General features: G+C 32.0%; 2 protein-coding genes across 3 annotated transcripts; both read left to right on the top strand.

The window, feature by feature from the left end:
- Positions 1-4997: 4997 nt before the first annotated feature.
- Positions 4998-10094, top strand: LOC129870398 (cellulose synthase-like protein E6). Of its 2 annotated transcripts, XM_055945171.1 has the most exons (8): positions 4998-5342; positions 5993-6314; positions 7044-7184; positions 7290-7421; positions 7498-7710; positions 7828-8055; positions 8553-8900; positions 9442-10094. In XM_055945171.1, exons 1-8 carry the CDS (start codon positions 5068-5070, stop codon positions 9997-9999), a joined length of 2217 nt encoding a protein of 738 aa, XP_055801146.1. In that variant the 5' UTR covers positions 4998-5067; the 3' UTR covers positions 10000-10094. The 2 variants fall into 2 exon arrangements, with proteins under 2 accessions (XP_055801146.1, XP_055801147.1); XM_055945172.1 differs by lacking the exon at positions 8553-8900.
- A 10348-nt stretch (positions 10095-20442) lies between these two features.
- LOC129871579 (transmembrane emp24 domain-containing protein p24beta2) lies at positions 20443-23467 on the top strand. Its single transcript, XM_055946536.1, has 5 exons — positions 20443-20625; positions 20702-20917; positions 21628-21814; positions 21893-22000; positions 22976-23467. The coding sequence occupies exons 1-5, from the start codon at positions 20623-20625 to the stop codon at positions 23107-23109; spliced, it is 648 nt and encodes a 215-aa protein (XP_055802511.1). The 5' UTR covers positions 20443-20622; the 3' UTR covers positions 23110-23467.
- Positions 23468-23741: the final 274 nt, after the last annotated feature.

Below are 23741 nucleotides of genomic sequence, written 5' to 3'. Positions count from 1 at the left end.
GCATTTTTTTTACTTAAAACCAATTCAACCCAAGTATAATCGTATTTTTTTCAATACCAAATGAAGTTAAATCAAATCACTAGAAGAAGAAAAAACGATTTAACTCGATTTACAATTTGATTCAATTTTTTATTTGATTTTATACACCCTTATTTACAAGATAATCACATATCTACGGACCATCCATACCGTTATTGTTACATTATATAATTGATAAATATATCAGTATTTTATAACAAAATAATATTATGTCTGTTTACAACAAATTTTAATGTGATAGAAAATAAATTACAATCACAAATAAAATATAATGACCCGTTTGGTCATTTTGAGAATGAGTCATCTCTCTTCCATAAAATACTCTCTCCAAAAGAAAAAAATTATAAATTTGGACTATTCAATAACTACGGTTAATTAGTTGAGGGGTAATTTTAGATAACTAATTTAATTGATGAACTAAAGTGTTAGTTTAGTTAATAACTTAAACCACTTTATTTATTAAAATAAGTAGTAGGGTTTTACTTTTAATTCATATTGGTTAGAAAATAAAAGAAAAGAATAACGATCAAGAAACTGTGCAACGACGGCTAAGTGAGTACGAAGAAAGGTAAGAAGATTTCAACCAAGTTTGAAGTTCGTGTGTATGCATGCATTGATTACTCATAGATGATAGTATTATTATAATGTCACGGAAGACATTAGATTTCAAATTTGTCTTAATGTTGGTTTGTTTTTTTTACAAATTGATGGGCATGTTTAATTTGTTTCTATTGGTTGTTGTTGATAAGGAAGAATGGTCAACCATAAAGTATTTGTGGCCAAGGATTGGTAATAGTAAACCAACCACTGAAAGGAAAGTTATAATTATTATATAATAGGTATACAAGTAGCAATTGCATAGGAATATTTCATAGGTAATGTTGAACTTCTACGGGTTTGCATAAACTGAGTCCAATTTTAGATTTTCTTATAGTTAGTGCATTATGATTTAAGTTTTGATATATTGTGATAGGTAATTAAATATTAGGCATATTATTTCATGTAAATTTCATTAAATTTATGATATTGGGAAAATTGAAGCTTAACCCTATGCTTGAAATTTAGAAAAAATATAAGATTTGGTTTATTAATTGGCATCAAGATTTGGGAACTTGATTACAGATTTGAGTCTAGGCTAGATATATGGTAATATGGGTGTTTTTAGTTCCAAAATCTTATTGTGATTATTTATTTGACTAGATTACATTGATTTGGAGGCTCAACGAAAAGGGAAGGCCCAAGTCTCAGAGTGATTTCTTGATTAATTAAGGCAAGTAAATTTCTAAGCCTCAGTTTAAGCTTATAGATGTTTGTATTTCCGTGTCATGTATTCTAGGGAGTAATGAGAATTGCACTGGGTTAATGACTGTATGATTAGCCTAAAAAATGGAGATGAGGGGTATAAAATGGTGATCTAATGACATGTTTTGGTGGAATTAATATGTTGTGATTATGAGTTTATTTTGGACATCTGAAATGATTATGTTGGTGTGAGACAGGAAGAATTATTGTTGTTGTTATTTTATTATCGTGAATTATATGAACATGAATTGATTGCATTGGTTCTGATATATTGTGTTGAAACTGGAAATGATATGAAATAAAGGGGTCGGGCCACACGCTCCGTGGCAGGTATTATGAAATAAAGGGGTCGGGCCACACGCTCCGTGGCAGGTATTATGAAATAAAGGAGTCGGGACACACGCTCCGTGGCAAGATATATATATTGAGGGGACGGGCCACACGTTCCATGGCAGGTTACATGGACAGAAATGTCCCCCATGGGTTCTGGACTGTGATTCAGCGGATGTGTACCAATAGGACAAGCATGCATCATTTCATTACACTGCATTGCACCTTTCTGATATTTGTGAATTTGTGTTTACCCTCATATTGCTCTGTGTGTGCTGAACTTGACTTGGTATGATTCATTGACGAGACTATTGATGAGTATTTGTGGACTGTATTATTGTTGTTATTGTACAAGTGTAGAGTTGGGCTGATTTTATGCAGGTTGTAGTTAAGGAGGTTCGGTTGGGAGGACAGGAGTACTTGTATCTATTAAGTTTTGCTTAGTTTTAGTTATCCACTTGCTGAGTACCGTGTTGTTTGGTACTCACCCTTTGCTTCCACACTTGTGTAGGTTGTGAGCCCGGACCTGCTTGATCTTCTAGCATTTTCTACTACATCCGAGGCTATCATTTCGAGTGTCGAGGTAGCTGTTAGATCTATCTAGCGGACACCTCTTGCTCTTTTCTTATGTTTTAGTCCTATTCTAGAGACAAAGACATTGTGACTGTATTTCTTTTCATACTTCGATAATAAATTAGTGGCTTGTACACGTGACAACCAATCTTGGGGGATGTTGAGTTTCTTTTATGTGTTTTTGCTTAAGTTAAATTTTGATTCTTTTCTTTTCTTCCGCATCTACTTTTCGTTGGGTATTAGGCTGACTTATCTCGGTGGATTGAGATGGTGTCATCACATCCGGATTCGGGTCGTGACATAAAATATGAAGAAATAGTGCGGGTACAATTTTATTCCTCCCTTGATTCTTCTCTCTTGATTTTCTCTTTGATTCGAGAGCCTTAGTGGCATGTTTCTCAAATTAGGATGATTTGAATTTGATCTCCATCGTGATTGAGAGTCGTTAGTGGCGTATTTTTGAACTAGCTAGGATGATTTGAACTTGATCTCCATGAAAGAATTTGTGGATCTTCTTAAAGTATTTGATTATCAAGAAGAGTTTGACATATTTTGATCTCTTTATGAATATTTCATGAATTTGTGAAATTTTTGAGATGTCTTTCTAAGGGAATATAACATCCTTTTTATAGACATAAATTATGATTTAGGGTAAAGCAACCTCCAAGAAACTCTAACTGAAATAGGACCTGTCTCAGCTTGTAGATTCCTACAAATTTTCGATATCTACAATGTCTCTCATATAAGTGATACTAATTATATAAGACTTCTTTTTGTTTCATGAAAAGTGAATTCAAATCTAATATTTTTAGATTCACAAAAGATTCATTTTTCTCTGAGATAAAAAGAAAAAAGTAACACAAACTAATATACAACAACAATTCAGTAAAATTCCACAACGTGGATCTGGAGAGGATAAAGTGTACGCAGATTTTACTCCTACCAAGGTAGGACGGCTGTTTTTGAGAGACCCTCGGCTCAAAAGAAGCATAAAAAGAGGTCAAATAAAGCTAAGAAGTTCAAAGAGATATGAAAAAGCAAATAACGAATAACGCAAATAACGAAAGCGACAAAGATAAAATAGAGTAATCAAAGTTCAAAAAGTAATAGAGAGATAGTAACAGAAGTCAGAGCACAAGAAATTATAGTGCGCTAATGCGCCTACTAATACGAAAGAATAACGAGACTATGTACTAATCTTCTATCCTAATATGAATTCAGGTCATGTCATCGTTAAGCCAAACTAATATCAATTGTATTATAAAATAAAAATAAAAAATTGTTATCAATGACGTCAAAGCACAAGATATTTCGTTGCGGTATTTTTGTCGTAGACGGAAAAGCTGGACTTACAAGTTTGTCCTTTTGTTTCACATCACTTGGTAGAGGCAAGTTGTTAATTCTTTTGTAGTCTCATTTCCACTTCCTTTTAAAAGAGATAATAAGTTATATATTTGTCAAAATTATTATATTTATTAATTAAATATATAAATATATAAAAATCAATTTAACATATATTATAAAATATAAAAATATATATTTACTTACTATTATCTTGACACAAAATTTAAGAAAATAAAGAAGACTTTTCAATCTTGTGAAATTAAATTAAAATTATGTCAAATATATTAAAATATTATTTAATCTTATGGTCTTAAATATATCACATAAAAAAACTAAAATTAACGTATTATCAACAGAATAAAAATAAAGATAGGTCATTTTTTCTTTAGAACGGAGGAAGTATAATTTATCCTTGTTTAAGTTGCTACGCAGTGACACACCGATTTCTGACAGTGACACATATATGATATATTACATACTCCTTTTTTGTCATTCAAAAAACAAAATACATAGTATTTTTTTAATATTTGAAATTTATAATGTCAGGAGCGATCTCAAATAAAAATTATAATAATTAAATTTACAATAATATTTTTTATTCTCTCTAGCTCAATTTATACACTATTTGATTTTTGAGAGTAAAATTTTTAAAATTTGGATGTGAATGCAAATTTATATCAAAAATACTATAAGATATGATAATAACAATAAAAATATATAACATTTAAATTGAGATGATAAAAATATTATATTAAGCAAAATTATTAGATTCACATGAATTTATAATTAGAACATTCGGGCCCGACCGCCGTGTATAATTATTCTAATGTGGTCCTCCTAAGTTGATAAAAGCAACAAAACTGCCGCATCTAGTAAGCTACAAATACAAATAGTAAATTAGTCAATACTTTCACCTTTTAAATTTTATTTATTTAATTTTAATTTAATACAAAAATTTAGATTTTTCCTTTTAAAATTTATGATCTTAAATAAAAAAATATGTAAAATATATCAAAATATTATTTAATTTTATTGTCTTAAACATGCTAGATTGAAACTTAAAATTAAAAAAACTATTAAAATAGAGAGGAGACGTTCTTTATTAAACGGACTTAACGAAAAAAGGTTTCAATTTATTTGTCATACTTTACTTTTTAATCTATTTTAGAAAGAATGACTATTTTCCTTTTTAGCATTTTTTTTTAATTTTAACATATTTAAGACCATAAGATTAAAAAATATGTTGATATATTTTTAAATTTAAGATCATAAAATTTAAAATTTTCTTTAATTTTTTAAATTTTAAGTCAAAATAAGTTAAACAAATTAAAATGGATGGATAAAAAAAAGATTTTAAAACGGGTGATATGTAATGCATATTTAGCCGCCCATAGTCAATCATATCTAAACTCTGTAATATAATAATAAAGCATCTGTATAAAGTTTTTGTTACTCTGTCTGTGTGTATCTTGGAGAGAAATGGGGGAAGAAACTTTGCATCTTCCATTATTTGAGTCAAAAGAAGCTACAGGAAAAAATATATACAAGTTATTTGGTTCAACAATATTTGTTGGTATTTGGTTAATATGGCTATACAGATTAATTAATATGCCAAAGAAAGATGAATCTGGGAGATTGGCATGGATAGGCATGTTCTTAGCTGAACTTAGCTTTGGTATCTATTGGATTATCACTCAGTCTGCTCGTTGGCATGTTATATATACTTATCCATATAACAACAGACTTTCCTTCAGGTTTGACTTTCCTTCGTTGAAACTTACTAAATTTCAATAAATACTATATTAAGTTACTATTTGTTGAATAATAGTAAGATCTCAATTTGTTGATTTTTCACATTTTGACCCTGTTTGAAAGCTTTGTGTTTTTCTTGTTATTCTGTTGCTCAAAATCCAAATTGAATTCATGATTTAAATATTTTGAGTTCGTATTCAAAGTTCTCTCACAACTTATTTTGATTGGTTGGGTTCCAACTTAATAGTATCTACTTTTTTTCATTTTAATTTTACTGTCTTACTTTTCTGTTTAGTTTGTTTCCAAAAAAGACTCTTTTTATATAACAGAGTTTTTTTTTTAATTTTCAAAATTCTAGATTTCAAGTTTAAGATCATAAAATTTAAAGAACTATACATATTTTTAATTTAAAATCACAAGATTTTATTTTATTTCTTAAATTAAATTAAAAGAAAGGAGTACTTATTTAGTGATTTTCAATATATGTATATATCCAAAATATTGTGTTTGGTGAATGGTGACCATATAACATTACGTAATGTTATATACATAAATAACTTAACTTCTAATCAGCTTAATGTAATACTTGTATAACTCATCTCGAAACCAGTTATGAAGCGACCCTTAATTGTTTTGACTTTATTGTTTGCAGATATGAGGAGAAGTTGCCAGACGTAGACATATTCGTTTGTACAGCAGATCCAATAATGGAACCTCCAACACTGGTGATTAACACAGTATTGTCAGTCATATCATATAATTATCCTACTCAAAAGTTGAGTGTTTATCTTTCTGATGATGGGGCTTCACAATACACCTTTTATGCTCTTCTTGAGGCCTCTCAATTCTCAAAATATTGGATACCTTTCTGCAAGAGATTCAAGGTGGAACCTAGGTCCCCTGCTGCATATTTTCAACATGATGCCTCCAACTTAGATGATAAAGTTTTTGCACAAGAATGGTTCAATACAAAGGTGAGAACTTGCCTTTTTTGAAAGAACAAAAAAAAAAGTTTGAAAAGTATTGTTAGAGGTGACAAATAAGCGAGAGTGCTGGAGATAAGAGAAAGCGGTAAAACCCTCTCTTATTCGGTCACCGAGAAGTCGGACGACTCTTCAGTAACCCAGGGTGATCCATCGGATCAACTGAGAAAAATCCTGAGTAACGAGAGAGATTCTCCACACGAACGAACGACCCGTCAAGTTCGAACTGACATAGGAGTTGAGTTCACATTAATAATTAAGTAATGATTTATTTAATAGTAGAGTCAGAATTTTTACTAAATAGTTCAAAATATGAAAAACATTAAACACACGAACTAACTGAATGGTGTTTAACATCTACTCGCTCTCTCTCTATATATATAAATAATAATTTTAACCAAGTATAAATATTACTATAATTTTCAGATGAACCCCCTAGTACCTAGTTGGCTCCGCCCCTGGACTCAACCTGCTAAAGTTTACTCCGAGTTAAATGGATTGAATCAAAATGGATCAAACGACACTCCCTCCATTTTAATTTGTTTGACTTACAAAAATGTGTTCTTCTTTTCTTGATAAGTATTTAATTATAATTTTCCATATAACATACTTAAGGTTACAAGATTAAAAGACATTTTAGTAAACTTTTACATATTTTTAGTTTAAGACCATAACTTAGCTCATCCAAATAAATTTGTTCCTTTGTAAACTTTTTTTCAGAAATTATATGAAGATATGAAAACCAGGATTGAAGCAGCTATAGAAAGTGGTAAAATTCCCAATGAAATTAAGACTCAGCACAAAGGGTTCTCAGAATGGAACACTACAGTTACAAAACAACATCACCAGTCAATTGTTCAGGTAATTGCTAGTACATCATATTCTTTTTGTCACTGTAACAATTATTAATTAAGGTCGAAAATGAAGAGAAAACAGAAAAGAGAGATGTAATTTGTATCTTTACAGATTCTAATAGATGGAAGGGATCATAACATGATCGACATGGAAGGAAATCGACTGCCAACGCTTGTCTATATGTCGCGAGAGAAAAAACCAAATTGGCCACACAACTTCAAGGCTGGATCAATGAACTCATTGGTGAATTTCTTAGCTATAATCTTTTTAAGGATTTCAATCGTATACATTTGACTGTACAATTTTTTTATGTGTGTAGATACGAGTTTCGTCACAAATAAGCAATGCACCTATCATTCTTAACTTGGATTGTGACATGTACTCAAACGATCCAGATGCAATACGAGAATCATTGTGCTTCTTCATGGACGAAAATCAAGGGCATAAGATAGCTTACGTTCAGTATCCTCAGCGTTATAATAATGCAACCAAGAATGATATTTACGGAAATGAGGCTCGAGTTACTCATGATGTAAGTTGTAAAAATGAAGTTACAATTTCATTTCTCAACTCTTATTGGTGTATCGAAAATGAAGTACTATTATTATAAGACAATTTGATGAATTTAGAAATTCAAATCTCTATGTAGATTGAGCTTGCTGGTCTGGGAAGTTATGGAGCAGCTTTGTACTGTGGAACTGGTTGTTTTCACAGAAGGGAAAGTCTTTGTGGAAGAAAATTCTCTGAGGATCAAACTTTTGAATGGAATAACAACTTGGGAGAAAAATCCACCTGTAAAACTGTAGAAGAATTGGAGGAAGCATCAAAAGTTGTTGCAAATTGTAGCTATGAAGAGGGGACTCAATGGGGAAAACAGGTATTAATTCAATCATATAGATGAATCTTTTTCTAAAAGTTCAACAACATATTTGAACTTTTTCTTTACCAATTTAATTTTGGTGACGTAAACCTCTACTAAGAGGCCACGTGGGAAAAATGGTTTTGCAAAACTACAAAACTTGACCGTTGAAAAATAATGGCACGAATTAGCCCATTCTATAACTACAATGACATGATTGAGCCCAACTATTAATAGATTACATAAATGAATCTTTTCTCAAAATTTGATGATATATTTGAGTTTTTTTTTCAATGTACATATGAATACCCCCAAAGGGTGTAGTGGAATGGTAAAGATTCTTCCTGTTTTGATAGATGTTTCGAGTTCGAGCCCTAAAATTGAATCTTCAATAGAAATCTAGATAGTTAAACCAATGGGTCACAAAAAGTGGATACTTGAAGCCAAAACCCAAAAACTTACACACACAAGCACAAAAAAGACGTATGTTTGATTTTTCCCACTTTTTTTCCCAGATGGGGCTGATGTATGGGTTTCCTGTGGAAGATATACTCACAGGATTAACAACCCAATGCAGAGGATGGAAATCAGTGTATTATAATCCAACTAAACCTGCTTTTTTGGGTGTTGCTCCAACAATATTAGATGTTGCTCTTGTTCAACATAAGAGATGGTCAGAAGGCATGTTCCAGATTTTCATATCCAAATATTGCCCCTTCATATATGGCCATGGCAAAATCAAATTTGGTGCCCAAATGGGATATTGCATTTACCTTCTTTGGGCCCCTCTATCAGTTCCCACACTAACTTATTTGTTGGTTCCTTCTCTCTCTCTGCTTCATGGCATCCCCCTATTTCCAGAGGTAATCAACTTATGTCATCATCTTATTTAAAAGTTTGTAAAAGTTTGTAAAAGAGCACAATTTTATTAATGACTTAATACATAAATGTGTTTTTTAACTTGACTTCATCTGGCCCTTCCAACTCTGGGTGTGCATAACTAAGCACTTAAACTTGTATAGTCTTGAACAAGTAGACACACATATCCTATTTGGCGTCCTATGTGGCAATTCGCGTCCTATGTGATATCATAGGTGGTGTTCTACATGTATTATGCCATATAGGTTGTGTGTGTCTACTTATTCAACTTATATAAGTTTAAGTACCTACTTGTGTACACCCAAAATTGGAGGACATAGATGTCAGATAAAGGGTATATTTATGTATTATGTCTTTTATTATTCGTTAATATAGTCTTCAATCACATCTTTTATGTGCGGGCCTTACTTTTTTCATGACCAGCACCTTGACAGATCAGATATTATATTGTATGTGAATCTCATCTAAAAGTTCATATATATTTTTATTTGCTTAATTATGTCTTCATCACTTGTTATGTCGTAGGTGTCAAGCCTATGGTTCTTGCCTTTTGCGTATGTTTTCACCGCCAAGTTTGCGTATTCCTTGGCTGAATCCATAAGCTGTGGTGACACACCTAAGTCATGGTGGAACTTGCAAAGAATGGTGATGATTCGAAGGACAACTTCATACTTCTTCGCGTTCATAGATGCAGTGACCAAGCAATTAGGCTTCTCTCAGACAGCATTTGCGCTCACAACAAAGGTAGTAGACGACGATGTACAGAGTAGATACGAACAAGAGATCATGGAGTTTGGAAACTCATCTGCCATGTTTACAATCACAGCCACACTTGCATTGCTTAATCTAATTAGTTTCATTTGGGGAATCAAGAAACTTGTTATGGATGCAACAACACTAGAAGGAGTGGAAAATGTTGTGCCACATGTCATTCTATGTGGATTAATAGTTTTAGTGAATGTCCCAGTGTATGAAGCACTCTTTTTCCGCAGTGACAAGGGTAGCTTTCCATTCTCTGTTCTGTTTAGGTCTGTCCTCCTAGTATCAATAGCATGTTTGCTTTTAGATTGTAATAGGACATGAAACATGGGTTAAATAATATACGAAAAAGACTCAAATATGCTATTGAACTTTAAGAAAAACACATTTATGCTATTGGTTCATTTATGTTTGGTTCATTTCAGTTTGAGAAAAGGTTCATCCATACAATTATAGGTTAATTGAAAACCACATTCCATTTTGCAAAAATCATTTTATCCACGTGGCGAATGATGATTCGGCCACATTATAATTATTTTTTCTATTTTTAAAAATTAGCCAAATTTCTAAAACTTATTTGAACTATTTATTTTTTAAAAAAAAAAAAATTATAAACCCACCCAAAACTTTTCTCAAATACATGCAACTTTTAAAATTTTCTTTGCCTTGTATTTAAAATTTTCTCAAATAAATGCAATTCATTTTCTATTGATTTTATATATTTCTTTAATTTTCTTCATTTTTTCTTTGACTTAATTTCAAGTTTAATTTCAAATGTCTTGTATTTAAAATAAGTTAATTTCGGGTGAATACCAAAAAAAGTGAATGAAATTAAATAAGACATACAAAAATTTAAACTTTAAAAATAAAGGACACTTTTTTTAAAAAAAAATTATTATTATTATCTTTTAGAAAATACACAAAAATTGGGTGAATTTATAATTCGGGTTTTTAAAAAAAATTCAAATGGGTTTTATAATTTTGGCTGATTTAAAAAAAAAAACTAATGACTTGACTGAATCATCGTTAGTCATGTGGACAAAATGTTTTTGCAAAATCGGATGTGATTTTCAATAAACTTATAGCTGCATGGATGAGCCTTTTCTCAAACGAAAATGACATAATTGAATCAAACTCTTAACGGATGACATAGACGAGTCTTTTCTCAAAATCCAATAGCATATTTAAGATTTTTTCCAATAATATATAATATAATATAATAGTTTTCTTTTACCACTAAAGTTCTGATGGAGTAAGTAGTAAGTAGGGCTGAACACGAAAAATCAAAAAATCGAACCAAACCGATAACCAAATCAAACCGGAAAAAAAACCGACATTTATTTGGTTTGATTTGGTTTGGTTTTTAAATTTAAAAACCGACTATATTTGGTTTGGTTTTGGTTTCAAGTCTAAAAAAAACCGAAAAAACCGAACCAAACCGACTTTATATATACATATTTTAAAAATTAAATTTGTATATATATGTGTGTGTATTTTAATTTTTTTATGAAAAAATACAATTTATATTGAATTTTTATATTCTTGATCTTGGCCATGCTTTTGAATTATACTAGATTGGGTCAAAATATTTTGATGGACTTCTAATGAAATGAGTCCATCTTGCATGGTTGGACCCAAAGTAAAAGTAAACAAAATGTGGACTTCATATCATCATTGCTAAGAATAATTATGCTCCTGAGTTTAGTTTTAGGAGTGACTATTCTTGGCAATACTATTTCAAATAAATTTAAATTCAAATAGTGACTAGTGTCTACAAGGTGATTTAAAAATCGACAAAAACCGATAAAAACCGACAAAAACCGAATAGTAAAAACCGATATAGTTTGGTTTGGTTTGATTTGACAATTTGAATAACCGACTCAATTGGTTTGGTTATTTTTTAAATAAAAACCGATCCAAACCGAACCGTGAGCACCCCTAGTAGTAAGTACCCTACATCTTCAATTAAAGATCTCATTTGGAGTATTCAAAGGTGGATTCAAGAATCATATTTTTTATTTATTTACCGTGTTCTAAATAATTTTTTGTACATATTCAAGAATTTTTTAAAATTAAATACATGTCAAAATTAATGGGTTATGTCGAACTCGTAATTATGATTGTGGCCTCCCTTACAAGCCTTGAGAATGAAATCATCATTCACGTTAGTATAGAGAGCTTCACCCATAGTCGAACTTCCTGGTATGCAGGCCCCTACAGATAGATCTTTTTCGAAAAAGATTGATGCCCCTTGAAGTATGCTCTGCCACCAAAGCAATACTATCCACCGGATGAGAAATAAAACATTAGTGTTTAGGCCCCAAAACTCTATTTATAAACTATGTAATAGTTGTTATGTAATAGAATTCTCATTCAAGAATTCTCCTTTTAACTCCTTATAGTTATTTGAACAATCAACATTCTTCTTTAAAATATCTGAAATATTAATATCAAAGAACAAATAGAGGTAGTATTGAAGGGGAGGGGGGTCATCACTAACTTAATATTCAAGATATTTCAAAGAAGAATTTAGAATATTCAAAATTTGTAGAGAATTGAAGAATAGCTCTAGAATGAAAGCTTATACAGAGTTTGTAGAGAGAGAAGTCTATAAAGGTTGTAGAAAGAACAACTCTAGTCTAGAAATAAGTAGAAGTGTAATTCTAAAACTAGATAGTTTGTAACATTCTAGAAGAGAGTAGTAAATACTCCTACTAGATTCTTCAATCATCACTAATAATTAGAGATGGTCCATTTGAAATGTAAGAGTATCAAAGTAAAGAATGAGTACCAAAGTAAGTAAGAATTGAGTCATCAAGTGTGAAGTGTGAGAGCAAGTGAGTAACAATAGAGCAACAAAGAAAGGTCGTTAAAGTGTAAGTGAAATAAAGTGTTGAGTGTAAAGAGTTGTTTGGCTGAAGTTGGTCCTCATTTTAAAATGATAAAATTCAAGTTGTGAGCAATTAATTGTGCCCATCAAGTATTCAACACACAGTGTATTGGTATTATACTTGTACTGCAGTAGAGTTCTTCTGCGTTTTAGTTAGGAGTATTTTTAACCTAAATTTTGTTTCCGCATTAAAAAATGACTATTTATAAGAGAAATTTGATATATATATGTCATGCCCAACTTAAGAGCGCAACTGGCACCTGGTGCCAACTTAGACTTGAGTCGATCTTTGCTGGACAACTACATTACTATCGTAATACCAACCACAAAATAATAAAAAGTTAAACAAGTATAAAGTATAACCCCACTATTAAGCTCTCCGCAGACAAGAACCATGTCAACATAATCTGCAATAAACTCAGCTAATCTCAATAATCATAAACTAAATTCTGCTTAGGCCGTCAAGGCAATCGTGCTGTCTAAAATCAAGTAACGCCATGTAAGTTGTCGAGGTCATCATAATATCTGAAAATTTATACGCTAAACACATATATACATATACGATCAAGGCTATCATGCAGTTGTGCTAAAAGAATAAAACAACTAGGCTAACATGACCGACAACGCACATCAATAAAATTCAAAGTCTGAAAAACTCTAAGAATATTATATATGGCAAGGATAGGATCCCAACCTACCCATAAGCTATATATAGAAAAAGACAGACAAATCTCTGAATCTGGCAACTCCGAAAGAAGTGGAGCTGGCCAATCTGCTGAAACTCGGCAACACTATAGACGAGGCTTGCTACCAGTCAGGACTTGCATGAATGAGTGCGGCATCCCCAGGCTCGGAATGTCAATACAAAATAATGTATCAAGTATACAAGGTAAATAATATAACTAAGCAGATAACATAAAAATGTGATACATAGTAAAATATGAGAGTTAAAGATAATTTGAGTGTGCTTACCGGCTCTTGGATCTCCAAATAGCTTAACTGACACCATAAAGTGTTACAAATACTCAAATAGTGAGTTAGGGGTAAGGTAGAACAAACTTATCAGTTCATGTCTTAACCCTTAAAACCATAACAAAATCAACAATCAACTTAATTGGATTGAGCTAATATGATATCATCAAATATTGAATGTACTCGGGAATATGAGTTGGGAATAAACACAATACAACATAACGGTAACTAAAACAAATCATACAACAATCAACAAACAATAATTTGATCGTCCCTCATAAGCTCGATAGGTACAAATAATAATCAATACCACCTACCTGGACCCTCATAAGCCCGCCAGGCGCAAGATCAATCTACATACCCCTATTGGCACCCACCTGGCCATGTGGCCATCTGTATAACTGTCTGACCCATAGGCTCAATGTAATTGGCTAGCCCATACACTTTGTATATCTATCTAGCCTAAAGGCTCTGAGTAATCGAGCATACAAGGCTCGCCATATCTATATATGATCACACAATACTTATGTATTTGTATTTGAGCAGACAAGGCTCATGTATTTGTATTTAGCACACAAGGCTTCTGTATATGTATTTGAGCACACAAGGATCGTGCATTTGTATTTGAGCACATGAGGTTCGTGCATTTGTATCTGAGCACACAAGGCTCTTGTATCTATATATGAGCACACAAGACTCCTGTATCTAAGATACTCTAATCACCCAAATCAGACATATGTATCCAGAACTAATCTCGGACAATTTATATAAATATTGAAACAATTGTTTCATTGAGCAATTAGCACTTATAGTAGCGTTATTTACGAAATTGGTGTTATTCCTCCTGTATTAAGGTTAGCAAACCAGAAACAATAAAGATGGAAATAAAAACAGTATTCGAGTCCACAGAATTCGCTGTATATCCTTAAGGAATTTAATCCCCTCACTGTACCGAGGTTATGGATTATTTCCTCCCAAGATAAAACGGATAAACTATTAAAGAAGTAGCGGTACCTCAAACTTCAATTTTCAGTGAACTCAAAAGGCAGCAACAAAACCACACAAAGACTCAACTTTGTTTGAAAGAAAATATATATGCAGAAGAAGGAGAAATTCGATGTTTAAAAATGAGAGAAAAATCCTCTATTTATAGACAAAAAAGAGTAGTGTGAACAGGTGATTATTGTGGCTTATCGGAACAGACACAACCCTTCTCAAAAGTCACAATCTTTCAGAAAAGTCGCAACTCTTCAAAAAAGTCACAACTTTTTGAAAAAGTCACAACCTTTAGGAAAGTCACAACCTTTCGAAAAGATCACAACCTTTCATTTCCCATTCACACCTTTAAAACCCAACAATCCCCCACATGAATGGGGAATGGCTATTGTTAAAACATATGCATGAAAAACTGTGTGATTTGTAAGTAAGAATTAATTGCATCTGGATAAGTAGGTTTTTCCTTTAAACTTTCCATAGTGAACATATATCAAATATACTCGGTCAATCGGTAGATTTGATATCTTTGAATCATCGAGCTTTGGTGTATACCTAAACAACATAAGTCGCAAAATCAATCCTTTAACTATTTTTGGTTCTCATTGTTTTGTTCGTTTCAGCCATGAACACTTCTTGGTTCATAAGTGCGTAGCGAACTGGCCTAACCGGATTATCCTTGAAGCGGCTTACACTTCACACTTACATAGGTGATATCTAAATGTGTTATCCCGTAGAAACACCATTTGATATGTCCTGTATCAAATTTAGATATCATTAAAAGGTCCTAATGCCTTATCCTTGTTACTGAAGAGTGTCACATCATGAGAATGGATCATAAAAATTATTTTGACAATGTTGAATCGTTATCAATGACTTCGTTTGATCTCTTTGAACCTAGATCTTGGGATCTCTGGTCTTCTAGATAGAGTTACCATCACGATGATTTGTCCTCGTCCATAGTCCTATTCTCGTTGATGATCTCTTCAACTCCCTCTCTAGTTATGCCTTTTGTAAGTGGATCCGACACATTATCCTTTGACTTTACATAGTCAATTATGATAATTCCACTAGAGAGTAGTTGTCTAACGGTATTGTGTCTTCGTTCTATATGATGAGACTTTTCGTTTTATATCATGCTCCCTGCCCTACATATTGCAATTTGACTATCACAATGCATACTGGTGCTAAATACTTGAGCCAAAAAGAATATCTTTCAAGAAATTTCGGAGCCATTGAGATTTTTCACCAACCTTATATAGAGTGATAAGCTTAGATTTCATTGTAGAGCGAGCGATATATGTCTGTTTGAAAGATTTCCAAGAGACTGCTCCTCCATCAAGAGTAAATACATATCCACTCGTGGATTTTACTTTATTTGACTCGGTGATTCAATTTACATCACTACATCCTTTTAGTACTACTGAATATTTGTTATAATGCAAAATATAGTTTTGAGTATGTTTTAACTACACCAAAACTCATTTCATTGCCATCTAATTATCTTGGTTGGGATTACTTATGTATCGACTCAATTTACTTATAGCACAAGCTATATCTGGTCGAGTACGGTTCATGATGTACATCAAACTTCTCAATAGTCTTGCACAATCCAATTGAGCCTGACCTTCACCTTTATTCTTAGCAAGATCGAGGTTCACATAAATTGGTGTTTTTGTACTTTTAAAGTGTAAGCACTTGTACTTTTCTACCTTTTGGATATAATGAGTTTGAGACAATGCTAGACCTTGAGGAGTTTTGTGAATCTTAATTCCCAATATCAAATCGGTAACTCCTACATATTTCATATCAAATTTACTAGAAAGCATACGCTTAGTAGTATTTATGTTTGCAATGTTGTTACTCATTACTAGCATATCATCCACATATAAGCAAACAATAACAACTTTGTTTGGAGTGTGTTTAATGTAAACACATTTATCACACTCATTAATCTTAAATCAATTTGTCAACATGGTTTGGTCAAACTTCGCGTGCCATTGTTTGGGTGCTTGTTTTAGTCCATAAAGTGACTTAACAAGTTTGCAAACTTTATTTTATTTACTAGGAACCACAAAGCCCTCGGGTTGTTCTATATAAGTTTCTTCCTCCAATTCTCCATTTAAGAAAGTTGTTTTTACATTCATTTGATGGATTTCAAGGCCATATACTGCAGCTAGTGCAATTAACATTAGAATGAATATAATCCTAGTTATAGGTGAGTATGTATCAAAATAATCAAGGCCTTCTTTCTGTTTAAATCCTTTAACGACAAGTCTTGCCTTATATTTGTCAATAGTTCCATCAGCTTTCATTTTTCTTTTGAAAATCTATTTTGAACCCAAAGATTTGTTTTCTGATGGAAGATTAACCAATTCCCAAGTATAGTTGTTCAAGATTGAATCAATCTCACTATTGACAGCCTCTTTCCAAAGGATGAGTCCGCAGCAGACATAACTTCTTTGAATGTTTGAGGCTCATGTTCAAGAAGAAATGTTACAAAATCATATCCAAATGAAGTAGATGTCCTTTGACGTTTACTACGCCTTGGAATCTCTTTATTAGGTACATTCTCCTTTGGTTCTTCAATTTTCGTATTGTCATGAATATCCGAATGTTCAGACTTATGAACCAAAAATCGACATGCTTTGTTGTTTGTAGCATATCCAATGAAAACACAATCAACAGTCTTAAGTCCTATTGTGATCCTTTTATGTTTAGGAACTTAGACACCCCCATACTTTAAAATATTTCAAGTTGGTCTTTCTTTCTTTTCATTTCTCATATGGAATAGATTGTATTTTACTGTGAGGATGCCTTCCCCACAAGTTTTGTGGTAAAACCTGAACTTATAAATAAGGCATTCATTATTTCCTTTAAAGATCGGTTTTCTTTTCTATAATTCCATTAGATTGATGTGAGTAAGGGACATTAGTGTGATGGATGATTTCATTTTTCAAACATATTTCTGTAAAATGAGATTCATACTCTCCACCTCTATCACTTCTTATCTTTTTTATCTTTTTACCCAACTGATTTTCAACTTCATTTTTTATATTGCCTAAATAGTTCCATTGCTTCATCATTACCATTCAGCAAATAGACATAACAATAGTGCAATCAACAATAAAAATTATCAAATAATTTTCTCACCACGAGATGGTGTTGACTTCATATCACAAATGTCAATGTGAATCAACTCTAAGGATCATTCCTTTTGTAGATTTATAAGGATGCTTAGCATACTTAGATTCGATACAAACTTGATATTTTGATTTATTGCACTCAAAATTAGGTAAAATTTCTAAGTTGATCAGTCGCACAAGGTTTTGTAATTGACATGTCCCAAACGTTCATGCCATAAATAATTTGACTCAAGAAAGTAAGAAGGACCAGAAATATTGAGTTTGAAAAGACCCTTCGTGAGGTTAATCTTTTCCTACAGATATTTTTTCTTACTTATTACAACTTTGTCAAATGCCAATATTGTTTAAAATCAACACCTTGTTAGATGTCCTTTCCAAGAGGACCTTTTCATATTCTTCAATTTTGGTTGTTGCAGAATTACCCATGAACATAGTCTCATCGGGTCCAGTAAGAGCATATGAACCAAATGCTTCTTTATAACACAAAACATGACAAATGATTTTTTATCAATATTCATATCTATACAAATAATTGTATTTTAGTAGACATGTATTTTCATGAAAGATCACAACATTTTAAGTGATATTTTTTCATAAGAGAACACAACTCTTTTGAACAAGTGTGTGTGTGTGTATATATATATATATATATATATATATATATATATATATATATATATATATATATATATATAATTTGGTAGTTTCATACTAGTCATATCATATCATATACTAGTAAAAGAGAAACTCAACGACCAAAATATACTCCAAGAATTTTGTGGGTCTAACATAATACAAGAATGTCATTCAATTTCATATCTTGTGCTTCCACATTTAAATTAGACACCAAAGTTAATTTTTTCTTTATCACAAGCAAAGAACCCCCATATTTTAAATATGATCGCAAATTTTATTTTCAAGTATTTGAAAATAATTTTCCACATATTTGTTTTCTCATGCTTTCAAATGTATACTATCAAAATACATATTGACAGCATAAACCTCTTTTAAAGATAATATTCTACAAAAAAATTGTAGTGCTTCCATTTCCTCTGACAATCTTTACATATTGTCAAAGTTTAATTCATAGAGGCATCAATTGCAGGCACATAATTATTAATTTTATGTCACTATTATATATTTTTTTCTTCTGTCACAATTAGACAGATCACTTAGTATTGAAAATACTAACACTAAAGACTGCATCTTTGTACGACTTGTTTCTACTTAACAATGAAGTTTTTATATTCTTTAAATCGTCAACTGAATGAACTTTGAATGCTGATGAAGTTTTTATGACTTCAAATCAATTTCAAATTTAGACAGAGCGGAAAACCATGAGGTTTTAATCTCCAAAAATCAAAAACACAACATTGTTTCTAGTTAACGATGAAGTTTTTATATTCTTCAAATCGTTTACCGTTTATATTCTTGATGAAGTTTTTATACTCTTCAAATTAGAATATTCATTCAAACACAGTGTTTAATAAATTGGTGAAGTTTTTATATTCTTCAAACCAAAGGAGTAGAATATCAAAAGATTTTAGTTTCCAAACATCAGACACAATCAAATTTCACACAGAGTATAAAACTACACAAGTTTTAGTCTCCAAAACAGAAGTAGAAAATCATAAGGATATGATTTTCTTTTCAAAAAACTTTCCCTCATTACCAAGTTTGTTGGACTGACTTTAAATCTATGAATGGTAAATTCTATAGAGCTTCCACATAGTCAGACCAAATAATGTTTTCTTTTATGAAACAAATTTAATATTCGATGAAGTTTTTATATTTTTGAAATTGAATATTAAACTTTTCTTTTCTGAAAAAAAAACGTCTTACTATCTATGTTCTTGGATTAAGATCCTTGAAAGATACATCCAATATTGGATGTAATACACACAAAAGTATTTCTCTACCCAATTTTATCACAACGATAATAAATCTTTGAAAATAATTTGTGAAAAATATTAAGACAATAACACATTATTTAACTTAATCATCTTTAATTTAACTAGTTATGGTAAGAAAAAAATACTACTTTGTAGTATCAAGTCTAAAATTCCTTCATAATCTACTTACTTAGACATAGCAGAATCATATAAATACCATGACAATGACTTCTAAGATTTGTCGTGACCCAATCCAAAAATCTCAGATACAGAAAAAAATATTAAATTCCTTAAGCTTGTTATTCCTCCTGTATTAAGGTTAGCAAACCAGAAACAATAAAGATGGAAATAAAAAATAGTATCCGAGTCCACAGAATTCACTGTGTGTTCTTAAGAAATTTAATGCCCTCACTGTACCTGAAATTATGGATTATTTCCTCCCAATATAAAATGGATAAACTATTAAAGAAATAGCGGTACCTCAAACTTCAATAATTTCAGCGAACTCAAAAGGCAGCAACAAAATCATACAAAGACTCAACTTTGTTTGAAAGAAAATATATATATACAGAAGAAGGAGAAATTCGGTGTTTAAAAATGAGAGGACAATCCTCTATTTATAGACAACAAAGGATAGTGTGAATATATGTTTATTGTGGCTTATCGAAACAAACACAACTCTTCTCAAAAGTCACAATCTTTCAGAAAAATCGCAAATTTTTGGAAAAGGTTACAATCTTTTATTTCTCATTCACACCTTTAAAACTCAACAATTGGCTCACTTAATTTTATTTTTTAAAAAACAAAAAACTAAAATTATTTTAAATAAGATATTGTTTTAAGTTGAGGTTTGGTACTAGTAGTACATAAACTTCCAACTCCCGAACGGGTTGTTGTGTCGGGCAAAACATAAAACGATCTCTCGGAGATTTGTGTACTTTACTCCATCTTCGCACGTCCCTTTTACTTCATGTGCCCTGCTCTACCTTAACTTGGTCAAACACTTGCAATTCCCTGTTAAAAATTCCACTTCTTTTCTTTCAAGACAAACAAAATGGTAAGTCTTTTCTTCTTTTATGTTAATTAATTTTTTGTTGGATTTGTAAAATCGAACTTTGAAATTTTACTCGCAGATGAGAAATGGCTTATATCAAGTTTGGATCGGTGTTACAATATCAATATTGGTGATTGCAATGAGCATGAATGGGGCATTTGGGATTAGATTTGTAATTGAAAAAGAAGAATGCTTTTCTCATAAGGTTGAAATGGGGGAAACAGTTCATTATTCATTTGTTGTCATCAAGTCTGAGGGCGATTGGCATTATGGTGAAGATGGTGTTGATCTTGTGGTACCAATTTCTACACCTTAATCTTTCTTTTTTACCCAATTAAGTTTATCCATCCAATTTGAGCCAACAAAAAATTGGGGGTAGGTGAAGGGGATGTGAAAGTTCAGGTAGTCGACCAAATGAAACTGAGCTACTAATATTCCTTTTCTCTGGTTACAGTATTCAAAAAGCATATGTAAATTCCTTAATTTGGTATACTTGTTGATTAAGAAAGTGGGCTTAGAACCCTGGCATTGTTATTTTGCAAAAAAAAAAAAAAAAAAAAAAAAAATGGAACTAGCAAAGGTTTGTTTTTATTTTTATTCTAGAAAGCTAACACATACGGCATAAATAAAGTTAAAATGTAGTATATATTTAGAAAACTATCGTTGATCACATTAGTATCAAAAAAAGAAGCTATCCGTTAATCGACTGTCTTTCGTATATATTTGAATTACGACAGAGTGTGTATATTCATTAAATTTTGAATGTCAGAGCTTTAAATTGATGGATTCATATTGATACAAAGAGTACTCGGTTCAGTTGTTTCTTAAGATTCTGTGTAGTCGTTAGTTCTGCAAAAGGGTTCTTCCTACTTTTTTTGAGGAGGAAATCTTCTATAGTCAACTTGTACATTTTCTGCTTGAGAAGTTTAAGCTTTTATCCATCGTTTAGTCAGTTATCTGTACTAGGATTATTGAATTGATGTTGCTGAGATGGTGAGATTTTAGGTGAAGGGGCCTTCTGGAGAACAGATTCATGATCTTCGTGACAAAATTAGCGAGAAGTCTGAGTTTACATCTCATCATGAAGGAATTTATCATTTCTGTTTCACTAACAAGTCGCCATATCATGAAACCATTGACTTCGATCTTCATTCTGCTCACTTTGTATACCATGATGAGCATGCAAAAGATGGTGCGCATTCTACTTTGGTTTATCGTAAGTCTTGGCTTTATGTTAGAAGAATTAACTTGATTAGTCTGTGACCTGCAGAGCATTTCAAGCCTTTGTTTGAGCACATCGGAAAGCTAGAGGAAGCTTTGTACAACATTCAGTTTGAGCAGCACTGGTTAGAGGCTCAGACAGACCGTCAAGCAATAGGTATTTAATATAATGTGTTCTTGTTTCGCTAATGAGTTCTTACATGATGCGGCTTCAACTGCATCAACACTCACTTGTGATAAAAAATCAAAATTCGTTTCCCTTTAGCTTGCATGTAGAATAGGATAATTTTCCTTTCTAGTTTCTTCTTTTGGGATGTCTATCTAGTCTTCAGATTTAAATGGTTAACTGGGAAATCCATGAGTCATGCTTGTGACCTACCTAAAGTTAATTCGCGTAAATGTTAATCAGCTGAGCCACATTGTTGTTCACTTCTTCTCATCAATGTGGGCATCCACCAACACTATGAACTTCAAGTTGATGTAAATTGATCCGCGTTGTAAGCTAAGCCTATTGATGCAATACACTTTTCCAGTTGTTTTCTTGGGATTTACATTATATATCCGGGTTCAGTGGTTTGAATACTTCACCTTTACAGTGACACCCTACCAGTTAGATTTTCATTAGGTTGTGTCAATGAGGCACAACAAGAGAATATCATTCCTTCCTGTGTATAGATTCTCACCGGGTTGACTCAATGAGAAACAATAAGAGAATATGATTTCATCTTGTATATTACTCCCTCTCTTTCAATTTATTTATTTGGTTTTGACTTGGCACGGAGTTTAAGAAAGTATAAAAGACTTTTGAATCTGATGATCTTAAACTAAAGATACGTGGAATGTACAAAATGCCCTTTAATAATGTGGTCTTAAACATGCCATATGTAAAGTTAGAATTAAAAAGTTGTCAAATCAAGAAAGAAATATTTTTTTTGAAACGGACTCACAAGAAAAGTAAGACAAACAACTTGACACGGATGGGAGGGAGTATGTGATTTTTTACTTTCTGCAACTCAAATTTAAACTTCATTATATGAAAGTTGTCTCCCTAGTTTTGCTAGAATCATGAAATTGTGCATAATCCAATGCTTATTATATATTTAATATGCTGATGTAATTCCTACTAATGCAGTGAATGAAGGAATGAGCAAGAGAGCAATGTACAAAGCTCTGTTCGAGTCTTCAGCTCTTATTTGTGTTAGTTTTCTGCAAGTATTCCTCCTCAAGCATTTGTTCGAACGAAAGCTGGGGCAATCCAGAGTTTAGTTTTTGGCACAGGGAGGATAACATTCTACTGCTCAAACCCTGTAAACTCATATGTATTCACTTTCGTGCCTTTTTTTCTGAAGGCAGGTTCCATAGAAAATAGATCGACTGATGTCCTTTTCGGAGATTAAGTTGTCTCGATACATTCTTTCAGAAATTAGTGAAATTTTCCTCAATCTATGTTTTAAGATTATCTGCTTGCACGCAATTTCTTTCAAGTTATGTAATCATATATATTTGACACTGAAAATTTCCCATTGTAACCTTCATTTTTGGCTGTTTTGTGGATGGTATGTCTTGACTCTTGTTCAGATTGTAGATTCGTGAACGTTAAAGGCTTTTCCATATGCTCAATGTATATTGGGGCTGATTTAGCAGTACTTTTTCTTATTTATATATAGGCACGGGTCAACTTGCACTTACTACGACTAATTCCACGGGTTACATGTTACCTCCTACTAACACAGGTTCTGATAACTCTATCCACCGGTACTTCAACAGATGAGAAGAGATCACCTAGTATGTTTTGTCTCTGCAGGGATTTGAGTTATGCATTCTCATGATCAAAATGATCCTTTGTATGGCCGTTGGAATATTTTGGTCCCTTACATATCCCCTTTACTGAAATAGAC

The sequence above is a fragment of the Solanum dulcamara genome, chromosome 10, assembly GCF_947179165.1.
Source record: "Solanum dulcamara chromosome 10, daSolDulc1.2, whole genome shotgun sequence".
Taxonomy (NCBI): domain Eukaryota; kingdom Viridiplantae; phylum Streptophyta; class Magnoliopsida; order Solanales; family Solanaceae; genus Solanum; species Solanum dulcamara.
This window is presented reverse-complemented; position numbering and strand designations above follow the sequence as displayed.